The 24,236-nt window shown below is 53.4% G+C and overlaps 1 protein-coding gene across 1 annotated transcript; it reads right to left on the reverse strand.

Annotated features, from left to right (window-relative positions):
- Positions 1–291: 291 nt before the first annotated feature.
- SERINC2 (serine incorporator 2) lies at positions 292–16,700 on the reverse strand. The gene is made up of 10 exons (XM_055573859.1): positions 16,570–16,700; positions 8,458–8,619; positions 7,175–7,365; positions 6,658–6,737; positions 6,175–6,312; positions 5,362–5,531; positions 3,519–3,609; positions 3,091–3,232; positions 2,037–2,255; positions 292–867 (listed from the first exon to the last, which is right to left on the reverse strand). Exons 1-10 carry the CDS (start codon positions 16,606–16,608, stop codon positions 732–734), a joined length of 1,368 nt encoding a protein of 455 aa, XP_055429834.1. The 5' UTR covers positions 16,609–16,700; the 3' UTR covers positions 292–731.
- Between the last annotated feature and the right edge of the window lie 7,536 nt (positions 16,701–24,236).

Below are 24,236 nucleotides of genomic sequence, written 5' to 3' on the forward strand. Positions count from 1 at the left end.
ATGACCCCCTCCCCCACAACTTGACTCTGGCCTCATCACTTAACACCGCTCCAGGGCCCCCTTTTCTGACCCCCCAAGGCTCCCTTTCCGCAAAGCCCCTCCTTCCTCTATAACCCCACCCTCAGGCTCTCCATGACCGAGTCGCAGAGCCAGGACCCTTCTGTCTGACCTTTGAGGTCCCCCATGGTCTGGCTCCTCAGCCCCCTCTGCCCTGACATTGTTCCCAGCCGCCAGAGTGGTCCCCAATCAGGAAGGGGCCCACCTAGAGGGGGAAAGGGCAAAGACACGGGAGGCACACGCACTGGCTTCTTTATTGGCGGAGTCTGCGAGACTCAGTAAGGCACGGAGTCCAGGAAGGGGATGGGCCGTCCCGGGGTGCGTGGTCAGGAAGACCGGGGCCTCAGTGCCAGGCACCCCATCGCAGTGAGCACTTCCGCTCTGAGCAGCTCTCAGTGTTTCTCTCCTTCAAGACCCTCTCCTGGGGAGCCTTAGAACAAGGGGCCCTTTTTTCGCAAGAGGGTGAATGTAGGCAAGTAGGGGCAAGGGGAAGGAGGCGGCAGCTCAAGTGGAGAGCTGGGGACAGTGGCAGGGAGGGATCTGATGCTCGTCCTCCCTGAAGGCACTAAGAACAGAGGGGCCCAGCTCAGGGGCAAGCCCTGGAGGCGGGTGGGGGCTCAGCCTGCCATCACCAGCCCCAAGGCACCAGGTTGGACTGGCTGCAGGGGGCTGCCTCAGCTGAAGTCGCGGTTGGGCAGGAGGAGGGGGGCTACCAGGGTCCACAGATAGAGGAGTAGCCCCGTCCAGCTGGCGCAGATCTTCACCCACACGGCAGTCCATGTGCTGATCATCTTCCGGGTCTCACCAGGTCTGGAACACACCATCATCCCAGTGAGCCTGGCCCCGACCTTAGGATCCAGTTGTGACCCCTGACTTCACCTCTGGCTCTTACCCTGTAGCTCTAGTCCTATCTCTGATATATTTGACACTTGGCCTTGTTGTGGTTGCCGTTCAGTTGCTAAGTCTGACTCTGCAAACCCAGGGACCGCAGCATGCCAGGCCTCCTCTGTCCTCCACTATCTCCCAGAGTTTGCTCAAATTCACGTCCGTTGAGTCAGACCATCTCATCCTCTGCAGCCCCCTTTTCCTTTTGCCTTCAGTCTTTCCCAGCATCAGGGTCTTTTCCAGTGAGTAGGCTCTTTGCATCAGGTGGCCAAAGAACTGGAGCTTCAGCTTCAGGCCTTAAGACCCCAAATACAGTTCTTGACCTTGTACTGTAGACCTGACCCTGACTTCAGTTTCAACCCTGACCCTAGTCCTGGTGTAATATTGTGACTTGACTCTGGTCACTAACCCTGTGATCCTGATTCTGTGGCCTCGTCCCTGGTCCCTGACTCTGGGACCCTGAAGCACCTGACTTTAGTCTTGACTCTGAACCTCAATCCCATAATCCCAAGCCTGAGTTTATGACTACGGTTCTGGTGTCTCTGACCTCAATTCTGACCCTTGGCCCTGTCCCCGGAGTCCTGGCCTCTAACCTTGTTACTCTGATCTTCGCTCTCTGACTTGGCTGCTTCAGTCCTGGCTTTCTGGCCTTGAAACTCCAATTTTAACCAAATGACCAAATCTGTGACTTTATATGGCCCCAGTCCCAACTCTCAACTTCATGACCCTGTTCTTGACCCTGTGACTGTGATTCTGACCCCACACCCTGCTCCTAACCCTCCAACCATGAATCCCAAATGTGATCCCACAACCCCAAACACTACGCCTGATCTGCAAACTTGGTCTGCCCTGCCCAGGCCTAGCCTCACCTCCCGTGAGCCCCACTTCTCAGGCACTCAGCGAAGGTACCAGCTACTGAGCAGACCAGGCACTGGCAGGGAAACTGAGGCAGAGATGGGGCAGGCTCCCTGGAGGGTCCTAGAGAGACACCTCCTTGCCCAAGTCTTGAGCAGGGGCCAGGAAAGCCCCAGCACAGGGCCGGAGGGAAGGCATGTGGCACACATGCTGTGGGCAGGGAGGCTCCGTCCACACACCTGTACCAGTTGGTGAGTGTCATCATAATGTGGACAGAAGCGAGTACCAGGCACAAGTGGAAGAAGGAATAGCTGTAGGTGACACCGTCCTGCTCGTTGTCAAAGGCCCGGCCCTCGGAGACCACCACCTGCTGCTGCTGCTGCGTGGCGTCCAGCACAGGCGGGCACTCCTCCGTCTGCATCAGGCTGTTCACCTGCCGGTGGTCTGAGGAGCGCAGACTATGGGAGGTGGGGGGAGAATGTGGGCACAGCTGCTGGACCATCACCACCAAGGTGAGCAACTGGGCAGTGCCAGGGGGCCTCACACACCATGGCACTGGTCTCAGTGACCATGGGCACCAGGGTCCCTGAGCCTTGGGAGCCGGTGACCTGGTGGTTAGGCCCTCAGCCCTGGAGTTAACAAATTGCCTTGACTCTCCCCTACTTCCTGTGTGATCTTGGGCAAGACACTTAACCTCTCTGAGCCTCTGATTCCTTGTCTATAAAATCAGAGGTAACAGTACCTCCCTTACAGGGCTGGTAAGGATTAAATGGAATATCACTGTGACCTCCTAGCACTGTGTCTTGCAGAGTACACACCAAATAAACGGCCCCTGTTATTCTGATTGTTTATCTGCCATTTCGGTAAGCATGTATGGAGAATCTAGTACTGCAAAGGCTCATCCCACGTATTATATAGTGTTTGCAGTAATGCTCACCTGCTGTTACATTTGGTTTCCTTTTATTCATTTTAAGTAAGTAGGGTTAACTATTGCCTCCTTTTCATAATAAAAATAACAGTGATGATTTTTTATCATTGCTTTTCTATAATGAGGTCTTGACATTTTTAACTATATTGAATAGTTTGAGACACATATACAATTTTGAAGACTCAACACATATCTTGAAAAAAAGTGAATGAAGACCTGGATTCCAGCCCATTCCATCACATTGAGAAAGCACTGCCTGCTGAGCTTGGTGTCCTGGCTCCCACACCCTCCCGTCACTTGTGGCTCAGGGCTCCCAATCATGATTCCTTCCCAGAGACCAGCCCCTACCCCCACCCTCTGCTTACCTGATGAAGACAGTGCACAGGATGAAGACGACGAGACCCACGATGCTCGGCGCGTCCCACCAGTGGGTCTCGTAGCCCTCGGGGCCTGCCAGGACCGTCCCGTTGCCAAAGTGGGTCAGCAGGTGAGGGTTGCATTTCTGATCTGGGGATGGGAGCATGGTCACCCTCAGCCCACGCAGACCAGGTCTGAGCAGCCAGGGAGCCCAGAAGATGGGCTCAGATGGACAGACAGGCACACAACCAACCGTCCAAGTCCTGGCGACAGCACTTAGACAAAACAACAGAGACAGCTCCAGGAATGATGGGGTCCTCCCCCCTCCCAGAAGGACTGAGTCTTGGAATGGGCGGGGGCTGGGGTCCCTGACATCTTTGAAGGTCCCCAGCCTAGGAAGAAGACCAGGCCTCCCGGAACCCAGGCGTCTACTCACCGGGGACGTTGGACAAGGCCAACCAGGTGACAAACATGGTGTAGAGAGTGATGACCGAGGCCTGCAGCAGACCCGAGTTGGGCTGGGCATCCTGGTGAGAGCGGCCCATCAGTGTGACTCCTGCCAAACCCGGTACACCCCACCCCACCCCCACCTAGCCCACTCACACCCAAGCGGGGGACCTCAGAAACCCCCACCACCCTGGCACCATCCCACCCCACACCCTTTGGGAGAACATACCATCTGGGCCACCTACTGCCCAACCTTGCCCATCCAAAGGTGAAGCCCTAATTTTTTCTCTTAACCAATTAACTGACTTGTTCCCCCACTGAGAAAACCCTTCAAGGGCAGCATCTCTTCACACTTCGAGATAAAGCTCTCCTCCCTTTACCCCACCTCTGTCCTCACCTGGCCACCCCCCCTGCCCCGCCCCGTCCCCGCCACCTCCTCCCTGCTGACTGCTCCTCAGCCACAGCGGCCACCTCTCTGTCTCAGCCTCCACCTAGTCCTCGCCAACCTCAGGGCCTTTGCACTCACCATGTCCTCCTCCCAACATGCTACTCCCTCACATCTCTGCACTGGCAGCCGCTCTAGAATTCAGGCTTCCGCTTAAACAAGAACCCCCAGAAGGCCCTGAAAACCCTGACTGCAGAAGCCCCTGGCCCTGCCAGCCCACCTCCCTTTCAGCCCCATTCCATTTATTTCTTTACATAGCACTTACTACCCAAAGTTATCTCACCTGGCCTCATTTCCTCACCTGGCTTGTTCCTTCCCAGTCCCCACCATACATACACACACACATACACACACACACACACACACACACACTCACACTTGAAAATATGAATCTGAACTCTACGATTAATAGCACAGGCTCTGGAGCCAATCTGCCTGGGTTCAAACCCCAGTTCCACCCCTTACTAGCCATGTGACCTTAGGCAAGGTCCCTTTCCTCCTTTAAGCCTCTATTTCTTCATCTGGAAAGTGGGGATGATGATGGTGCGAGGACTGAATGACATAATAGATGCTGTTAACTGTCAGCTATTATCATTCCTCCTCTTACTCACAGCTGTATTCCCAACATCTAGAAGAGTGCCTGGCACACAGTGGGTGCCCAAGAGGTATTTGCTGAATGAGTACTGATTGCTGTGTGACCTGGAACAGACGCATCACCCTCTCTGGGCTTCCAATTTCTCACTGGCAAAAGGAAGCTCTGGCCCAAAGGAAGGTTCCCAACCTTTCTGCTGAGGACCCTCAAAGACTATCTAAGCTACCTCTGAAACCACTGATGGGCTGATATCCCAAAATGAAATACCACTGGACTCAAAAGATCTCCTTTCTGAAGAACAAAAGATGGCCTTGGCAGCCCCCACCCATCATCCCAGACAGTCTGAGACTGGAAACTGGAAGTGCACCTTCTACCACCACTTCTTGAGGTCACTTAGTGACCTTTCCTAATATTCTCCTGATTTGCATAAAAACTGATAACATTGAAATAATGACAACAGCAGCCAATGCCTGATGGATATCAATAAGCCAGGCACTGTTTTGTGTTCACAAACATGGTCTCCATTTGAGAATAACTCCAAAAAGTGTTATTGTCCCCATTTAACATCTGAGATGAGAGAGGCACAGGGAGGTTAAGGCACTTTCCCAAAGACAGTCAGCATCTAAATGCAAGAGTCGAGACTCTCACCCAGGGAGGCTGACCTGGGAGCCCACGCTCTTGGCCCCAGCCTCTGTGATGGAGAGACCCGGCTCCCAGCCCCCAAGGTTCCTACAAGAAATCCCACACACCGAGGGGCCTGATTTCAGGTTAGGCAGAGACAGGCAGGGCTCTCACCTGGATCTTGGGCAGAACAGCAACGATTGAGACACAGACACAAAGAGTGAGGTTGAGGCCAATGAAAACCTTGCCCTCGTAGCAGGCACCGGGCTGGGTGTAGTAGACGAACAGCAGCGCCACAGCCGTGATCGACAGCGCGTAGAAGAGGAGGGTGAAGAAGAAGAGGCCTGGGAGGGAGGGGCAGCAGCAGGTGGGTCTGGAGGCACAAGGACCCCCATCCCTCTTCAGGCAGTCATCTGGTCTCGGGTCCCAGCTTCCTCCTCCAAGGAGTGCCTGCTAAACTTCCATCCTCATCCAGTCTTCCTGAGCACCCACCCTACCCTGAACTAAAATGATTCACGTGCCACAAATAAGGTCACCATAAATATAAAGACAATGAATAGAGAACAGTCTTTCAAAGCGTGAACTAGATGCGTGGTGATCAGGGAGGTGTGACAACCAAACCAACCCCAAGTGAGCCTTTCTTCTCGACCGATTCAGAAAATCGATCTGAAAAAGGACCCATTCTGCTACTGGGGATTCAATAACCAGGGGTGATTTGAAGTCTGGTCTGGCTGGGTGTGGTCAATTCTGCAGGGCTTGCCCCACCGGCCCCCTCCAGGGCCCTCCAGCGCAGCTCTCATCTGACCCACCTCAGCCGCCCGGATCAGCCGCCCTGCCCACACATACCCTTCTCTCCATCTGCCATGGACGGCTCCGTTCCTGTCCTAAGGCAGGAGGCAGCCTGAGATGCCCTCCAGGTCGCCGTCCTTCAGGGACCCCCTCCTCAGTTAGCTCAGCGCCTGCACGAGGCCACGGGGTAACACTGACCTGCGTACCAGGCACGGGAGTCACACTCCTCGGCCTTGCACAGCCACCGCTGGTTCCAGGAGTGCGCAAAGTCGATGAGCAGCAGTAGCTGGATGAGGAGGAAGATGAAGGAGCCCACGACACCGAAGTAGAACCAGACTGGGTGGGGAGAGGGGAGGGAAGCAAGGGGGTCCGGCCGTGGGGCAGCAGCCTAGGGCAGGCACCCTGCAGGGTCTCTTCTCACACTCACTTTCATACATTCAACAGTCATTCATGCCACACCCCGTATTGATGTCCCCTCCCTCAGGGAGCCCCAGGCCACACACAGAGATGCTTTGTAGCAGGGTACGGGTTGGGTATCAAGGCAGGTCCCCTTAACCCCCAGAATTGCCCAAAGGCCACGTGGCCAAGCACCAGAGTCCTGTCTCCTGGGTGCAAACAGCAGTACCCACCAGTGCTTGTTCCTCTTGGTAGCCCCCATCCCTCCCCACCAAGGCCACCTACTGTTGGAGAAGGAGCCATCGGGGATGTAGAAGGCGCCCACGGTGATGCCCACGAAAATCAGGAACTTAAAGAACCAAAACCTATGGTGCAGAAATGGGTAGGTCAGACTAGAGAGCTGAATAGGCGGAGAGGAAAAGCTGGCCCCCCAGAATCCCACCCCCACAGGACAGGTACTGGGAGAGATGGCAGGGACTTTCTGATGATCTGATGGAAACAGAGAGTCTGTCCTGGCCTTAAAAAAAGTCCCGAGGGGCAGAGGGAAGGACCAATTAGGGGTGAGGATGGCCACCCGGGGTTCTGTGGCACTAAACTGTTGTGAAACCGTAGGCATGTATTGTCTTTCCTGGGCTTTATTTCCTCATCTGAGAAATGGGTATTGCTCAATGAACTGATCTCTGTGCTGTGTCCTCCTGCCTTCAGCAGCTTCTCAGTCTGAAGGTGGGGTCTGGAGACAGGCCGAGGATGGGGAAATCCATTGCGGGAGGGCCTCAGGGTGCAGGTGGGGCCCCCTCCTCACCCGTTCTGGATGGCAGCCCTGGGGTCTCGACTGCTCCGCACACAGACCATGAGCAAAGAGAAAAGGAAGAAGAAGGCCGCCATAGCGAAACACATGCGGTAGACGGCGCGGTGGCCGAGCAGGGAGCCACAGTCGATGTGGCCCTGCAGGACGACGTGGGATCCGGTCCCCTCGTTACACACCCAGGGCAGCTGTGGAGACAGACAGAGCAGCTGGAACACCCCACCCCACCCAGAACCCAAGGTGACTCTGCCCAGGCCTCCCCACACCAAGGCAAGAGGTTCTCCCAGGAGGCCTGGGCTAGACGGCAGTCTGTCCCTCCCACTTCCATCCACCACCCATCTCCATTCCTACCCACCTTTGCTGCTCAAGTCCCGTGAGTGAGCCCCCCAGGGACAGACATCCAGTTAGATCTTGTTAATTTCCCTACTATCATCTCACAACCTCAGGACTACACTGCACTGTCCATGGCAGGATTTTCCAAAGCGCTCTCCTGTTACCACTTACATCAGAATCCACTGAGGTCCCCTGTCCTATGGAACTAGAGTCTCTAAGGTGGAGTTTGAGATTCTGCATTTCTAGCACACTCCCCAGGGGATTCATGCCTCTGTGCACACTACCATGTCAGAACCTCTGGCCTCATTGTGTCACTGGCTATGAAATATTGAGACGGAGGGAAGACAAGACCCTCAAAACTGGGCTTATGCATCAAAGTGAGGAGAGCCTGCCCTGGGCCACTGTCTGGCACGGGGGCAGTAACAATTCATGAGACTCCCCAAGGGGACCATGGCTTATGAGAAACGAGGAGGATCAAACCCTCCTCCCAGTGTGAAGAAACACCCCCCTAATGTCAAGCTTGGATCATTGGTGCGCTGGACACTCCTGCCCATCTTTTTTTTTTTTTTAACTTTTTGGCTTTTTTATAAGCAGTTGCACCATGGGCTCAAGGCTAACATGTTCCACCAAACATCAAACTGGTGTTTCTTGAAAACTGGGCATCTGGCTAAAATGAATCTCCAGCTTCCCTGGTAATTGACAATCGTGTTCCTTTATGGACGGAGGGGCTAACAGCCAAGGATGGTGCCAGGACGGGGGTGGGGTGTGCAAATGGTGCTAAGGGGGAGGTAGGCTTTGGGGAACATGGAGGGGGTTTCATCCTCAGCGGTCCACCGGTTTTCATTTGTGATTCACTCCAAACCCTCCCTGTCCTGCCCACCTCTTGATCAGCTGGGCCCCCTGGTAGCTGAGCCTTCGCCAGAGGCCAGGTCCCGCGGGCAGCTCACCTTGTAGAGCTGGCTTTCCACGCCAGGACTCAGCATGATGATGCACACCAGCACCCCGAGGAAGAGGAAGACCGTGAAGAAGAGGCGGCTCAGCGTGGAGTTGTGGCTACAGGGGCAGCAGCTGCACAGGATGCAGGGGGCAGAGCCGCAGAGGCAGGACGCCTGCCGGGAGGGCGGGGAAAGCACCTTACTCTCTGCCTCCTCTCCCTTTCCCAGCCCAAGCACGCAGCATCCTCCTGGGGCCCACTGCCTGCTGCCTGGTCAGTCAGTATCTCCAAACCTACGCAGAGCCCTCCCATGCCACGCTACGGAAGGATACCTATTCCCCCGATGTCACCCCATTTAACTTTCAAGCCCAAGGGAAGAGGCCAAGCAGACCAAGGCTGGAAAGAGGCTGGGTCGCCCAAGGACACACAGCCAGCAAGCAACAGAACGCAGATTCAAACCTGGATCTATCCTCAGGGGTTACTGTGGCTTCGGAGAGAGAGAGCTGAGGTCACACTGTTTCTTATTTCAGATGAAGCAGAGTGGAAAAAAAAAATCCAAAAGGCCAAGTCTGTCGCTAGTTAGCCATGTAACCTTATACAGTTCACTTACTCTCTTGTAACCTCAGGTTCCTCTTTCATAAAATGGAAATCAGAGGGTACCTGGTTCTCACATGGCAGTTTTAAAAATAAAATCAGGATTTTAAATTCTAACTCCCTCAGGCCCCCTGTCCTCCTTCCCTGCTTTTCTCCAAAAGACTTAGACAACCACCTGATTGGCTTCACATTGACTCATGGTGTCTGCCTCTCACTGTTAACCTGTGAGCTCCACCAGGGCAGGGGGGTTTATCTGTTTTGTTCACCAGAGAGGTGCCAGAAATGGGAACCAGGCCTGACACATCATGGGGAGTTCAGGGACTATCTGTTGAATGAGAGTAAAGTGTCTGGCATGGTACCAGACATATGTTAAGACCTCAAGAAACAGCAGGTGCTGATCACTCAACATCTGCTGAATGAACGGAATGAAGGATATGAGAGGTTGGGATTCCCGCCCTGGGGCTGCACCAGTTTGGACAGCAGAGACGTCTCAGGCACCTCTGCCCTCTGTCAGCCCCTCCCTTCCAGGGGTTGGCTGAAATCGCTTAGGGGCTGGTGATGCCACTCCATTCATAGCTGTAGCCTCACCCCACAGAAGCCAGTTCCACAGCCCAGCCTTGGAGGAAACGGGCCCACATCCAGATATCTGTGGGTCACTGTTTCTCTTCCTCCAAACAGCTCTGACTCCTCATTCAGGTATGTGAGAGTTGGGAGGGCAAGAGACACAGGTTCCACCCTCCTGGAGTTTTCAAGGGTAGGAAAGTGACTCACCACATCCTTACACCTGTCATGGTAAGTGCTGTCATGAGAGTGACCGGTGGGGACCTAGTTTAGATGGGAGGTGGCAAGTCACTGCCCTGAAGGGATGCCATTAAAGCTGAGAGCTGAACAGTGAGGACTCACTCTCCTGGCCAAGACGAAGAAAGAGTGTTCCAGACAAAAGGAAGAGAGCCTGCAGTGACTCTGGGGGTGGGCAGGAGCTGAGTGTGGAGGAAGGAAAAGAAGGCCTTGTGGCCAAAGCTTTGAGAGCAAGTGGGTAGTGAGGTCAGCCAGGCTGGTGGGGCCTGGCAGCCACGTACAGGACCCTGGTGTTCTTCCTATGAGCAACGGGCCTCCATGGCCATTGGGCACCACCTCCCAAGGAGGAGAGGGACAGGAACAGCCTTCTACTAAGTGACCAGCTTTGTGGAGAGAGGCTGAAAGGGTCCCTTGCTCCTGAGACCCTGTCCCCCGCTTTCTGGACTGGCCACGGGGCACTGCACATTCTGCTTGCGGTGCAGCTGCCTTCCCGTTTCCACCCTCCTCCCCTCAGACTGGAAAGGCCCCTGGGAATGCCCCTTGTAACCTATCTCTCTCACCCACAAGCCAAGCACAGCATGGATGCTAAATGAAATGCCTGCAGAATGAAATTCTCCCTCAGGGTCCAAATCATAACAATCCACCCATCCATCAATTTCTGGTTGTATCTTGCAAACCCCGCCCATAGCCCTGACTCCTATCCATGGCTACCTGGGGGGTGGGGTGGTGAGAAGATAAGCAAATGACAGAAATAGTGTTTTATAAGCATAAAGAGATCAGAGAGATTAATAGACTTGCCAGAAATCACACAGCAAGTGGATGGCAGTAATAATAGTGATGGCTTCCCTTTATGATGAGTTACTCTGTCCCAGGGGAGAAGGCAATGGCACCCCACTCCAGTACTGTTGCCTGGAAAATCCCATGGATGGAGGAGCCTGGTAGGCTGCAGTCCATGGGGTCGCACAGAGTCGGACACGACTGAGTGACTTCGCTTTCACTTTCCACTTTCATGCATTGGAGAAGGAAATGGCAACCCACTCCAGTGTTCTTGCCTGGAGAATCCCAGGGATGGAGAAGCCTGGTAGGCTGCAGTCCATGGGGTCGCAGAGAGTCGGACACGACTGAAGCGACTTAGTAGTAGTAGTAGTACTCTGTCCCAGACACTGGTGAGCACTTTGTCTAGACTAAGCCACACTGACACTATGAAGTATGTTGTAACCTCCCATTTATAAACGGGGAAACTGAAACTCAGGGAGATGGCACGACCAAGGTCACATTGCAAGTAAGCCGAGGACCTGGGGTTTGAGATCAAGTCTGTCTGCACCAGGGTCTGCTAAGTCATCGATGGCAGTCTCGTTCAATTTCAAAACACTCCAGCAATGAAAATAGTCCCTTCAGTGCCCAAGAGAACCAAGGGAGGCCAACAGGTACTGTTCATGGGGTTAAAAAGCAGACATTATTTTGCCAACAAAGGTCGTATAGTCAAAGCTATGGTTTTTCTAGTAATAATGTATGGATGTGAAAGTTGGACCATAAAGAAGGCAGAGTGCTGAAGAATTGATGTTTTTGAACTGTGGTGTTGGAGAAGACCCTTGAGAGTCCCTTGGACTGCAAGAAGATCAAACTAGTCAATCCTAAAGGAAATTGACCCTGAATATTCATTGGAAGGACTGATGCTGAAGCTGAAGCTCCAAAACTTTGGCCACCAGATGCAAAGAGCTGACTCATTAGAAAAGACCCTGATGCTGGGAAAGATTGAAGGCAGGAGGAGAAGGGAATGACAGAGGATGTTATGGCTGGATGGCATCACCAACTCGATGGACATGAATTTGAGCAAGCTCTGGGAGATGGTGAAGGACAGGGAAACCTGGCATGCTGCAGTCGGACTTGACTGAGCGACTGAACAACAGGCACTGATCTCAGGAACCAAGTAGCCAAGTACCCAGGTCAAGCCGGGCTCTGGCTTGTTACCATTTTCATCTGAGACGTTTGAGACACAAGAAAAACTGCCACACTGCAGTCAGGGAGGCTGGCCTTTCAATTTACTCTGGTTCTTAGAGATCAAAATCCAGGTATTTCTGATACCTGAAATCTCAGGTTTCCAAGGACCTGGCTGGTAGCCAGAGAGACCAGGTTTGGGAGACAGAAATACACACAGCCCCTTCCTCCCACCCTGGCTGCTTCTGGAGCATCCTTGCAGTTGTTCATACATGCTGATCTCCACTCCCCACCTCTGGGGATCACTCCGACACAACTTCTTCCTACACAAATATCAGTCCACAGAGTAAAAGCAGACACCCGCACACACATATACACACGGATGTTCACAGTGACACTGTTCACATGAGGAAAACAATAGGGGGAAGCTGAAAATAACTAAATGCCCATCACTGCACCATGATACTCCCCTCTTAGAGGGATCTCTCTACTCGATGGAGCAGATGTGTTGGTAACACTTAAATAGGTATATGAAACTAAATATAGTTAAATGTAAAGTATACCCAATAAAGTTGATTTTATTATTAAAAAAAACCAAAAATTTTAAATTAAGAAAAAAAAACTAAAATAGGCACGAAGCTTTAGGTTGCATGAACTTATCAGAATATCAAGAAACTGCAAATGACCTCTTTGCCCCACACCAGCAGACAGTGGTGGATTACTGACCCCATGGAATGGTACAGAAGCAGGAAAGATGAAAATCTCTAGATTGACAGCAACACAGGCTATGCTTGGGATGCAACGTGAAAGGCCAAGGCAGACTATTACACTGTTCCTACACTCAGATTACAATATAGCCCTCCCCAAATGCACCTAGGGGAAAGGCAGCGATGGAGAAGCACCAGAACTTAGACTGGTGGAATTATAGCACCAGCCAGATTCTCAGAAAGGAGAACTCAGAACTCAGGAAACCCAGGGCCGGAGCGTCTATAAGCTGCAAGGTTCCGTGGCACCCCCGAACTAACTGAGCCACCCTGCTACTGCTGCTAAGTCACTTCAGTCATGTCCGACTCTGTGTGACCCTATAGACGGCAGCCCACCAGGCTCCCCCGTCCCTGGGATTCTCCAGGCAAGAACACTGGAGTGGGTTGCCATTTCCTTCTCCAATGCATGAAAGTGAAAACTGAAAGGGAAGTCGCTCAGTCATGTCCGACTCTTCGCGACCCCATGGACCGCAGCCCACCAGGCTCCTCCGTCCATGGGATTTTCCAGGCAACAGTACTGGAGTGGGGTGCCATTGCCTTCTCCCAAGACAAAACACAGGAGAGAAGAGGGCAGCCCAAGACTATTTCAAGCACACTTCTTTCCCCGACACAGTGTGAAGAGGAGAGGGCCCTGTCATGCCCCTGCCACCAGCTGGCAGGATGACTTTAGACAAGTCTTTTTTCTCCCCTGTGGGACTCAGTTTCCTCAGCCATAAAATGGGCTTCCAGGCAGGGCAGTGAAGCAGCTTGGAGCCCATCAGACAGCCATGGGTTTCAGCAGCTTCCCCACTTCCTCAAATGTGGTGTCCGGTGCTTTACTACTGGCGGGCGCTTACAGAACGGCCGTTGCACACCAGCTTCAGGCTAAGTCCCACAGAACCCTCCCGACATGCTGAGAGGTGGTACCACTGTGCACCCCACTTTACAGACAAGGAGAGAGGTTCTAAGTCACACAGCTGAGAATAGACCAAGCCAGGATCCAGACCAACCAGTCTGATGTGAAGGTCTTTCATACTCCCTCACCTGTAGAAGGCCATACCTAAGTATCTGCTGACTGTCCAACTCACCCTGTGCTGACCTGCTTGGTGACTCACATCCCCAGTGGGTCTATCTTATCTCCTCCTGGCCAGGCAGGACTCACCTTCAGTCCAGCACAAACACTGACCAAGAGAGCCACTTGTGGACTTCCCTGGTTGTGCAGTGGATAAGAATCCACCCGCCAATGAAGGGGACACGGGTTTGATTCCTGGTCTGGGAAGATTCCACATGCCACGGAGCAACGAAGCCCATGTGCCAAAACTACTGAGCCGGCGTTCGAGAGCCCATGAGCTGCAACCACTGAAGACCGCTTGCCTAGAACCCGTCAGCAACAAGAGAAGCCACCACAATGAGAAGCCCTTACTTGGTGACTAGAGAGTAGCCTGACTCTCTGCAACTAGAGAAATGAAGTTGCAATTCAGCAATGAAGACCCAGCAGAGCCAAAAATAGGTACATACATAAAACTCTTTTTTTTTTTTTTTTTTTATAAAAGAGCCACTTGCATTCCCTACTTGCTGTGACAGATTTGCATCTGACCAAGGGGACCCACGTATGCCAAAATGTTGCCCCTAAAGATGCCTGACAACCCCTCATTAGAACTTCAGTCCTCTCAGGCAAGTGTCCATTGAAACACTGTTATTGGTTATCCAGCAGTGCCCAACAGCACCACTTAATACTACGTGGCTGTGGGAAAATCATCTTCTCTCTCTGATCCAGCTTCCTCAGCTGTGAATGTTAACTTCCTCACTGGGGTCGCTGTGAGGACTAAATGAAAGGATATATACAAAATGCTCACTACACCGCTGGGCTCTGAATTCCGGGCCTACAGTAAGGACCTAGTCAATGGCGGCTATCATCAGTATCACAATCTGCAAAATAAGTTAACTCTGTCACAGTGGTGGGGGAGTGGGATGGGTGGGTAAATGGCACCGGTGAAGGGCTCAGCACAGCACTTGGCATGCAGTAAGTACCCGGTAAACATCAGAATGCCAAGGGGAGGCTCCTAACAGGAGGGGCAGGTCCCTTGCAGACATTAGACACCTGCAATCTCCGGAACCTCCTGATTCTACTCTGGGCCAACCCTGCCCCTCAACACCCAGAATATGAAGGGAGGGGAGACGTGGGCAGAAGCCTAGACTAGGGATCAGATATTAATCCTGACTGTGCAGATCTTCCTCCTTTCGCTGTGCAACCTTAAGCAAGTCGGCTAAACTCTCTGGGCTGCAGCCTCCTCATCTATAACCCATGGGTTGGCGCAGACCTGTCTGGTGCCTTCTGATTCAGCATTGCAGGAGCCTGACTCAGAGACCAGCAACTGGTTCCAGAGGGAATTCTCCACCCACCCTTTTAAAACGATAATAACAATAGCTCCTGTTTGGAGAGCTTACTGTGTGCCAAGAACAAGGCGGGGCACTTTTAAATCTTGAGGGAGGCAGATGGAGAGACAGAGGCACCCGGAAGTGGCAGGTTTCCTTTCAACAACCTCCCCCACCCCCAGGCTAGCCCAGATAGAAGGAATTCTAGTCAACTCCAAGGAAACTCTCCCTCCCCAACCAGGAAGCAAACCCTTTCGGGCCAGAGCTCCAACCCAAACCTTGGTGTCACTGGGCAGGAAGAGACCTCAGGAATCAGCTCCTGCACATGCACACGTGCGTGCACACACACACACACACACCCTTCACAGATGGGAACATGGAGGCCCAGAGGGGACAAGGGTCCAGGGACCCACTCTATAGCCTCTCTGTGCAGACACCCTTCTCAGAAAACAGCTGTAAAGTACATCTCTCTAGATCCCCAGCTGTGGGCCCCAACACCCCCATCGTATCATTCACACACATCGGGGACAAAGGAAAGTTAAGTCTGGGATTCAGCAGCCACCAGAACCCCCTCCCCCTTCCTCTCGGCTCCTCTTTGTGTAGGGCAGAGGGGGAGGGGGCTGCCTGAATGAACCTCAGATTTAATGAAGGGAAGAGGGAAAGGAAAGGGGGCTGGGGAAAGGAGAAGGGGCCTCCCCGCCGGGGTCTGGCTGACACTCCTCCCCTCTGCTGGCAGCAGCGCCAACAGAAGCTGGCTGCTCCCCAGGTCCCCGAGCAGACGACCAGGTAGTCCCTCCCCGCCCCCACACACCCCAACCTCCCTCAGGTCCTGGGTTTCCCCACCCAGAGTTGGGCCGGTGTTGGCGTAACCCGTAAGACGGACTCAAGCTCGCTCAAGATCGGCTTAGAAAGGCAGAGAGGATCTTCCTCCCCACCCCCTACTTCGGCCCTGGGGCCTAGGAGGGAAAGGTCTGGGGTTCACTGGAAAAGTGCCCAGGAGTCTGGCCTGAGCCAGACTGAAAAAAAGGGACAAGGCACAGAGAAACTGATAGCCCGGACAGACACGGAACCATAAAGACAGACAATGACAGATGTCAAGAGGCTTCGGACGGACAAAGACAGTCGGACGAACGAACGGACAGATATGAGACACATACAAAGGGACAAACTGAGGCAGACGGGCAGGGACAGACAGCCTGACTGACACACAGAGAAACAGAGGACACCCGGCAGAGAGGGGCAGGGACAGGCAGGCACACAAAGAGAGCGTCCGGGAGGCAGACGAGAGGCGCACTGCCAGGACTACTCCAAGTTGGGCCAACTCGGGCTGCAGCGCCCATCCCCGCCCCGAGCTCTGGGCCTCAGTCTCCCCAGTTCCCTGGAGGGGCGCCCGCCCAGGACACTCCCTTCCCCCCGACCCAGGGCGCCCCACCCCTTCCCCCGCGGTAACCCGATCGCCGGACACCAGCCGTCTCCGGCGCCCGTGGGCCCGGGATGGGGGTGGGGGGACTCGATGAGCCGGGGTACCCGAGGAGCGAGGAGGCGGGGTGCGGGCCCAGAAAGACAAGTTTGGAGGAAGGAAAAAGAAGAAACTATTTGGAGGAAGAAGACAAGACAAAAGTGCGAGCCCGAAGAAGGGGCAGGCGGCGCGGGCAGGCGACGGGGTCAGGACTCACGCAGCTGAGCAGGGAGCAGGCGCCCAGACAGGCCCCCATGTTTGCGGCGGCGCGGGTCGCGGGGTGCGGGCCGAGGGGCGCCGGCTCCTGTCCGGCTCCAGGCGCCCGGGACTGGCCCCGCCCCCCGGCCCCGCCCCGGCCCGGCTCCGCCCCACCTGCCGAAACCGCTCGCCGCTTTCCGGCGGTGTTCGGGCCCTCCCGGGACTCACCTGGGGCAGGTGCGCTGGGCGGGACCGTAAGGAAAGTGGGGGTACCGGGGATTCCAGCTGCCGCGCAAGCCACGCAACTGGACTCACGTCCGGATACAAAGTGATGGTTTGGAAATAGGGAGACCTGGGTTCGATTCCCGGAGAAGGCAATGGCACCCTACTCCAGTACTCTTGCCTGGAAGTATTCATCCCATGGATGGAGGAGCCTGCTAGGCTGCAGTCCATGGGGTCGCTAAGAGTTGGGGTAGGGAGAAGTGTTGAGGTCGTGTTGTGGCCTCGCCGGGAATCGAACCCTGCTGCTGCTGCTGCTAAGTCGCTTCAGTCGTGTCCGACTCTGTGCGACCCCATAGACGGCAGCCCACCAGGCTCCCCCGTCCCCAGGATTCTCCAGGCAAGAACACTGGAGTGGATTGCCATTGCCTTCTAGGACACAGCCTTGCACCTGTCCTCCCCTCCATCCACCTGTTCTTCAAGCTCGACTGACTCCCGGCTTGGACCACATGCTCCCCAGAGCCCGTTGCGCTTGGTGATTCATCACTCCCCAGAAACACCCAAACCTGGCCCCCAGCTAAGGAGCTCAGAGGGATGGGTGGGTCACATTCCTGCCAGACCATCCCGCAGAGAGGTGGGAGAAACCCAGAAGCAGGGCTCTGTAATTACACTCGCTTTACCCTCCAGCCCTCTCTCCTCACCCAACCACAGGTGGGATAATGTTAGGGAAGAAATCTGTGTGCCTTGAAGCTGGCCCCAGGGTCAGAGATCTGGGCCTGCCTACATCCTTGATGAGTCAGCGGGCGCCAGCCTGAGCCATTCATTGTGTTGCAAACAAACCCTACACTTTCCCTCCTCCACACTTTCGTTCACAGGTTACCCTCCCCCTGAAAAGTCCTTTTTATCCTCCTCTCAGCCCTTCAAACTCTTGGTCCTATCCCGTGTCTTCTCAGTGAAGAGGGCAGCCACTGCCCTGAAACCATTACCTGGCCCCAGTAGGGATAACTAGCCTCCTGCATCTCTGTGTTTCTAAAACATGGGACTCCTTTATGGCCTCACAGATAACTAAAGTTACCACACAGCTAAGCTCATACCAAACTCTTCCACCTGCGTGATGCGTGCTCAGTCATGTCTGACTCTTTGTGACCCTATGGACTGTAGCCCACCAGCTGCTCTGTCCATGGGATTATCCCGGCAAGAATACTGGAGTGGGTTGCCATTTCCTCCTCCAGGGGATGTTCCAGACCCAGGGATCAAACCTGTGTCTCCTGCGGCTCCTGCATCAGCAGGCGGAATCTTTACCACTGAGCCACCTGGAAGCCCCAAACTCTTCCACCTACGTGGTCCCATTCAGGCGCTACAGTAACCCTGAGAAGTAGATTAACTCCCACTTCATCCCATTTTACAGATGAGGAAACAGGTTCAAAGAAGTAAAGTGACGTGCTAGATGTAAACTGAGCACTTAATACAAATCAGCTATGACTATTGTGGTTGCTACTATTGCTGCTCAAAGCCACACAGCTCAGAAGGGCCGACTAGAAGACCGCCCAGTCTGGCCCCAGTCTCAGAACCCAAGGCCTGTCTCCGACATCCTATTGCCTCTGGGTGAAAGCAGATGTGACAATACCCACTGTGCCTCTTTTTCTGTCCAATCATGTCTTCAGCCCTAGTCTGAGACCCTTAAGCGACTTTGAGCCACCCAAGGACTATTTGATTCACCTCTGGTGCGTCCCTCCCCTGACCTGGGCACAGCACAGGGCTTGGCACAGTAAGGCAGTGAAAGTGCCCCAAATGAATGAACTCCTGAATGTTTCCCAAAAGCCCAGTGTCCTCATTCTGCCACTCAGCAGTCTGAAGTGAATCCTTCTCATGGCCACCCTCCCCAGGGTCATCTCCTTTTGACATTTCTGCCCCAAGCATCAAATTTTCCATCCCTCAACCTCTCCCTTTCCAAGACCTGGTCTAGTAGAAAATGGCTAGTGGTCCAGTGGCTAAGATTCCATGCTCTCAATGCAGGGGGCACCGGTTTGATCCCTGGTTGGGGAACTAGATCCTGCAAGCTGCAGCTAAAAATCCTGCATGCCACAATGAAAAGATCCCACGTGCCGCAACTAAGACTGCTGCTGCTGCTAAGTCGCTTCAGTCATATCCGACTCTGTGCGACCCCATAGATGGCAGCCCACCAAGCTCCCCGTCCCTGGGATTCTCCAGGCAAGAACACTGGAGTGGGTTGCCATTTCCTTCTCCAATGCATGAAAGTGAAAAGTGAAAGTGAAGCCGCTCAGTGGTATCCGACTCCTAGCGACCCCATGGACTGCAGCCTACCAGGCCCCTCCATCCATGGGATTTTCCAGGCAAGAGTACTGGAGTGGGTTGCCATTGCCTTCTCCGGCAACTAAGACTCAGCACAGCCAAATAAATAAATAAAAATATTCTCTAAAAAAAGAAAAAGAAGGGCTTCCCTGGTGGCTCAGTGCTAGAGTCCGCCTGCCAATGCAGGAGACACGGGTTCAATCCCTGATCTGAGAAGATCCCACAGACCTCAGAGCAGCAAAGCCCGGGGGCCATAACTATTGAGTCTGTGCTCTAGAGCCTGGGAACTGCAACAAGAGAAGCCGCCTTGCAGAGAATCCTGCTCACTGCCACAAAGAGTAGCCCCGGCTGGCTGCAACTAGAGAAAAGCTAGTGCAGCACTAAAGACCCAGCACAGCCAAAAATAAATAAATATAAAAGAAATCGCCCAAGACCTCAACAAGCAACACCTGACACCCTGGTTCTGTCCCCGCCTCTCATACCCTCTGCCATCATGGAGGTCACTTCTCCTCTGAATTGGGCGTGATTATCCTACTTAACCTCACAGAACAGTTGTGAGTGTCTGGAAAGCATTTTAAGAAATAGGCAGTCATCTGAAAAGAGGGAGGGATTAATATGCTTGCAAGTGTAGAGAGACAGCCCCTTCTGACTTTTTTAGACTGAAGCTTTCCAGAACAGGAAAAACAGAGGTTGTGCCCTCACCCTACCCACGATGGCAAACTGGGCTTTCACATTCCTACGTTGCCCTGGACAGAGGGGCAGACCCCTCCCCACCCCATGCAATAAACTCACTGTGTTGCCTGGTCCTGGTGCCTCCTCCTCTTTCAGCCTCATCCTTCTCATCTGTAAAATGGAGATAATTGTTTCTGCTGCAGTTATCTCAGGGGACCAGTGAGGAGGTGGATACAGAGGCTTCATTCCTTGGTATCCTGACCAACCCACCCACCTTTCTCCCAGTCTTAAATCTCTTGCAAGGGACCAGAATCACTCTGTCTTTCACACCTCCAAGGGCAAGATTGGAGTCAGCAGCTGTGTGATTCTGGCAAATCGCCCATTCTCTTGGAGCCTCACTGGAGGGTTGGGGTTCAGGATCACCACAGCTCTTCCAACCATATAATGCCATGTAAACTATGTCCATTGAGAGAAAACTGCAGTGATCATTTGGTCCATCCCACTCTGCCCATCACCCAGCCGAGACAGATGCTAAACTCTCCAGATCTCAAGGAAGCAAGCTCTGGTTTCTTGGGCCACTCACCCCAAGAGTTCTCTTATCTGATCTCATTGGGGCTCAGTTTTCAAATGTGCAATATGGGAATAATCCCCTGATCAAGCCCCTGGTGCCCCCTAGTATCTCCCAACCATCCTTGCCCGTCTCTCTCACCATCCTCCCGTCCATGGGGACTCAGATGCACTCTGGCTTTGAGCCTCCTGTCCCCTTGCCTTCGCTCTCTGCACTGGCCTCCACTTCCTGCTTCTGACCCATTTACAGAGCAGGACTGAAGCTATCCCTTATGAATATTCACGTAGGTAATGAGGGCTTGGGATTGGGGGAGCATCTGGGAAGAGGCATTAACGAGACACCATCCACCTACTGTCCCCACACACAGCCCCCTGTCAAGGCTGCCCTCCCTCCCAAAGGGTGCTCGGGAGTTTGAGGCAAAGGTTGAAGTAACCGCAATAATAATATCCACAGCAACAATTTTTAAGTGCTTACAACATACGAGGCACCCTACTAAGAGCATCTCCTGTAAGATGCTTTTCAGATGGGAACTGTTTTCCCATTTAACAGATAAGGAAATCGATGCTCCAAGAAGTAACACTCACATCAGTCATATGTGAAACCTGCACAGTGATTACGTGCAGAGCAAGGATGGAATCCAGGTTTTGTCAGACTCCAGAACTGGTACTGTTAGCTTGTGCCCCCCATGTGCATGGGGCCACACCTGGACCTCCCATTCCAGCAAATGTGCTCACAGTGGTCTTCAATGACCAAGGCTTTAGGAAAGGGCTCAGGTGCTGGAAGTGACTCCATCTGGATAATGGGAAGACAAGCAGACAGGCATGAGACACAGTGTGTATTCACACACACACACACACACACGGTGCACTGTGAGTCTAGAGTGTGTTAATACAGGTAGAGTGTGTTGTATGTGCCTGGCAGTGAGTGTGTGTGACACAGATGCCCCTGAGGTTGCCCAGAGATGCACTGTTCTGCCACTGTTCCTTTTCCAGTTGACCAGGGGGCCTGCTGGGTGCCAGGTCAGGGCATGTGGTGTGAAAAGGTCAACACCATCCGTGCCCTCCTGGAGCGACAGTGTGGTGGCTTTGTACCCAAATGTGGCAACACCGCAGAAGGAGCCTTTGTGGGAGGTCTTCTTCGTTTGGGAGGTCTTTTTTGTGGGATGCGGCTGGAAGGTAAGGGACAAGACTGTGGGGAGAGCAGAAAAGTGGGACATGCAGGAGCTACTGGGAACCCCCTGACACTTGCCAGAGGCAAGGGACTCTCCAAGGGTTGCAGGTCTGGAAGGTCTCTGGATGCTTCCCTCACAGATGTCAAAAGTCTGCCACAAATGCACATGGAAGCTCTGTGTGCGTGTGTGTGTGTGTGTGTGTGTGTGCGCGTGCATGCACACAGGTGGTTATGTGTGATATTTGTATATGCGCGTTCATGTCAATAAGGAGAGGACATGCTTGAATTAGAGAACATGGGAGAATCATGTGTGGTGTGTGTATATGGGTTTCGCATGTAGAGGTGTGTGTGTGAGTGTGTGTGAGTATGTGGACAGCAAGACTGTGTTACCGTCAGGGAAAAGGAGGAGGGAAAAGAGCATCATTCGACCCAGGCCTCACATTCATGAGCCTCAAAAATACATCAAAAGACAGACGGATGGGTGGAGGGGTAGAGAGATGATGGATAGATGGATGGGTGGATTCAGATGGACTGATGGGTGAATGGAAAGAGAGATAGATATGTGATAAAGCAAAGACTGCAAAATGTTCATTGTCGATTTCAGAAGATGAGGATGTCAGTCTTCACTGTACGATTGTTTCAATCTTTCTAGATGCTTGAAATTTTTCATAATAGAATGTTAGAAAACAATGTACACACCAAGAAGGCTGGATGTCGAGCTCCAGGGTCTCCTGGATAAGATGGAAAGAAGAGGACTCTCATCGTACGATTTAAAACTGTATCCCATCGCCAGACCACACAGCACTGTGAGCTCATCTTTTATAATTCTGCAATTATCTTATGAATCTCTCAGTTGCATTGGATTTGTGAGTGTGTGTGCATGTTAAAGATATTAATTTATTAAGTAAAAACGTGTGTAGCACACCACAACTGTGGCCAACCTGTTTCAGCATATCTTCATTTTTAACTAACAAAGAGCCCCAAAAGTCAGGACTGGTTCGGGCCTCTCTTAGCCTGTGAGAGTCCCTGCTGTGTGGCGTGTGTGTGTGGGCTTGTGTGTGCATGTGCATACAAGCACATGTAAGGGTGTGAGTGCACATGGGCAGGTGAGGCTAACGCCCACAGGAGCGCCCACCCAGGAGCTCGGCCTCCTCGAAACCCCCATGAAGCCAACACTGTTCCAGGAGAAGGGAAGGGCAACCACCAGCCCCAGGGCAGCCTTGGGGACCGAGAACTCTGTCATCTAAGGCTTGGAAACGCTCAGGCCAAGCGGCGTCCCCTGGCCAGTAGTGGAAGTGTGGGCGGCAGAAGCTGAGGCATTTCCCCAGGAGAGAGGGGCAAGGCTGGGTGTCCTTCAGCCCCAGGGCACCTCCCTTCCTCCCCACACTCTTGTTGCCTCCTGTCTAACTGCTCTTCCTCCTTTGCCCAGTGCCTGTAGGCTCAAATGGTCAGCAACTCCCATTGTACAGAAGGGGAAATTGAGGCCTGGAGGGAGCAGAGCTGCCCAGGCCACATAGCAAGGTAGCAGCAGAGTCAGAACTGAGCTCCAGCTTGTGTTCTGTTCTCTGCGCCACTGCGGGTCACCTTCGAGTGTCCCACCTTCCGTAGGGGGAGGTGGGAGGGGCAGTCACTGTAGGTGAGGGTCCAGGCCCAGCAGACTGAGCATGGAAGGTCCTAGAATGCCCCTCTGCCTGTGTGGATCACATACAAGATCCAGGAGGCCGCATGGGTACCAGAGACAGCCTGGCTGGGAGGCTGGACCTGCGTTCTAATCCCAGCTGTGCCATAGACCCTGTCGAAGTGGCCTTGGACAGCTCTCTGCCCCTCCCAGGGCCTCAGTTTCTCCACCTGTAAATGGATCTAGGTGAACCACCGCAGTGGCTTTCACTTGTTTGGAAGCAGAACCTCAAGCAGCAACGAGAGTTGCTGCCCCAGTCAACATGCAAGGATGGCAAATAGGTATCCAGCCAATGGACCCCTTCATTTCCCCTCCACCAAGGAACTAAAGGAAGTCCCACCCAATCGCAGAACCAGGGGTTACGAGATCAGGCTCCAGCATAGAACAAGGCTGGACCACTTACCAGCTGTGTTTGACTCTGCAAGCCTCAGCTTGCTCCTCTGTAAAAGGGGGTTAACAGTATCAACCTCCTAGGGCTGTGTGAGGTTAAATGAAATAAGTCATGGCCAGCGCTTGACACGTGATGAACAGATTAAAACTTCAGGCAGGGACTTCAGATGGATGGGTGGAGGAGTAGAAAGATGATGGTCCAGTGGTTAAGAATCCGCCTTCCAAGGCAGGGGATGTGGGTTCAATCCCTGGTTGGGGAACTAAGATCCCGCATGCCATGGGGCAACTAAGCCCACATGTTCTAAATCCTGCACGCCACAACTAAAGAAGCCCCTGCGTGTCACAACGAAGAGCCTGTGTGCTGCAGTGAGGACCTACTGCAGCCAAAATCACACACACACACACACACACACCTTCAGGCAACAGAGGCTGTTTCTACTAGTCACACCAGATGAGAACTATGCATAAGCCAGCTGGCTTCACCGTGACTTGTATCTGTTGTTCTGGCCCCAAAGCCAGCGCATTCTGGCAGCTGCTACCCTAGATTCCTCAGCCTGCCCGTCTCTGCAGCTGCTCCGGAACAGCTGGGCATGCAGAAGCTGCTTTGAGGCCAGGTCTGGCCCTGGGGAGGGGAAGCGGAGGGCGCCCTGTAATCAGGACAGGCCATGGCGCAGGG

Source organism: Bubalus kerabau, chromosome 3 (assembly GCF_029407905.1).
Source record: "Bubalus kerabau isolate K-KA32 ecotype Philippines breed swamp buffalo chromosome 3, PCC_UOA_SB_1v2, whole genome shotgun sequence".
Lineage (NCBI taxonomy): Eukaryota > Metazoa > Chordata > Mammalia > Artiodactyla > Bovidae > Bubalus > Bubalus kerabau.

Bases quoted from the DNA above. Each gene is read 5' to 3' on its own strand.
- SERINC2 (XM_055573859.1), bottom strand. From the start codon at position 16,608: ATGGGGGCCTGTCTGGGCGCCTGCTCCCTGCTCAGCTGC. The intron at 6,738-7,174 runs GTGAGGAGGGGG...TCTGCACCATAG, and splicing joins AGGGCTGCCATCCAGAACGG to GTTTTGGTTCTTTAAGTTCC. The intron at 6,313-6,657 runs GTAGGTGGCCTT...CTCCCCACCCAG, and splicing joins CGATGGCTCCTTCTCCAACA to TCTGGTTCTACTTCGGTGTC.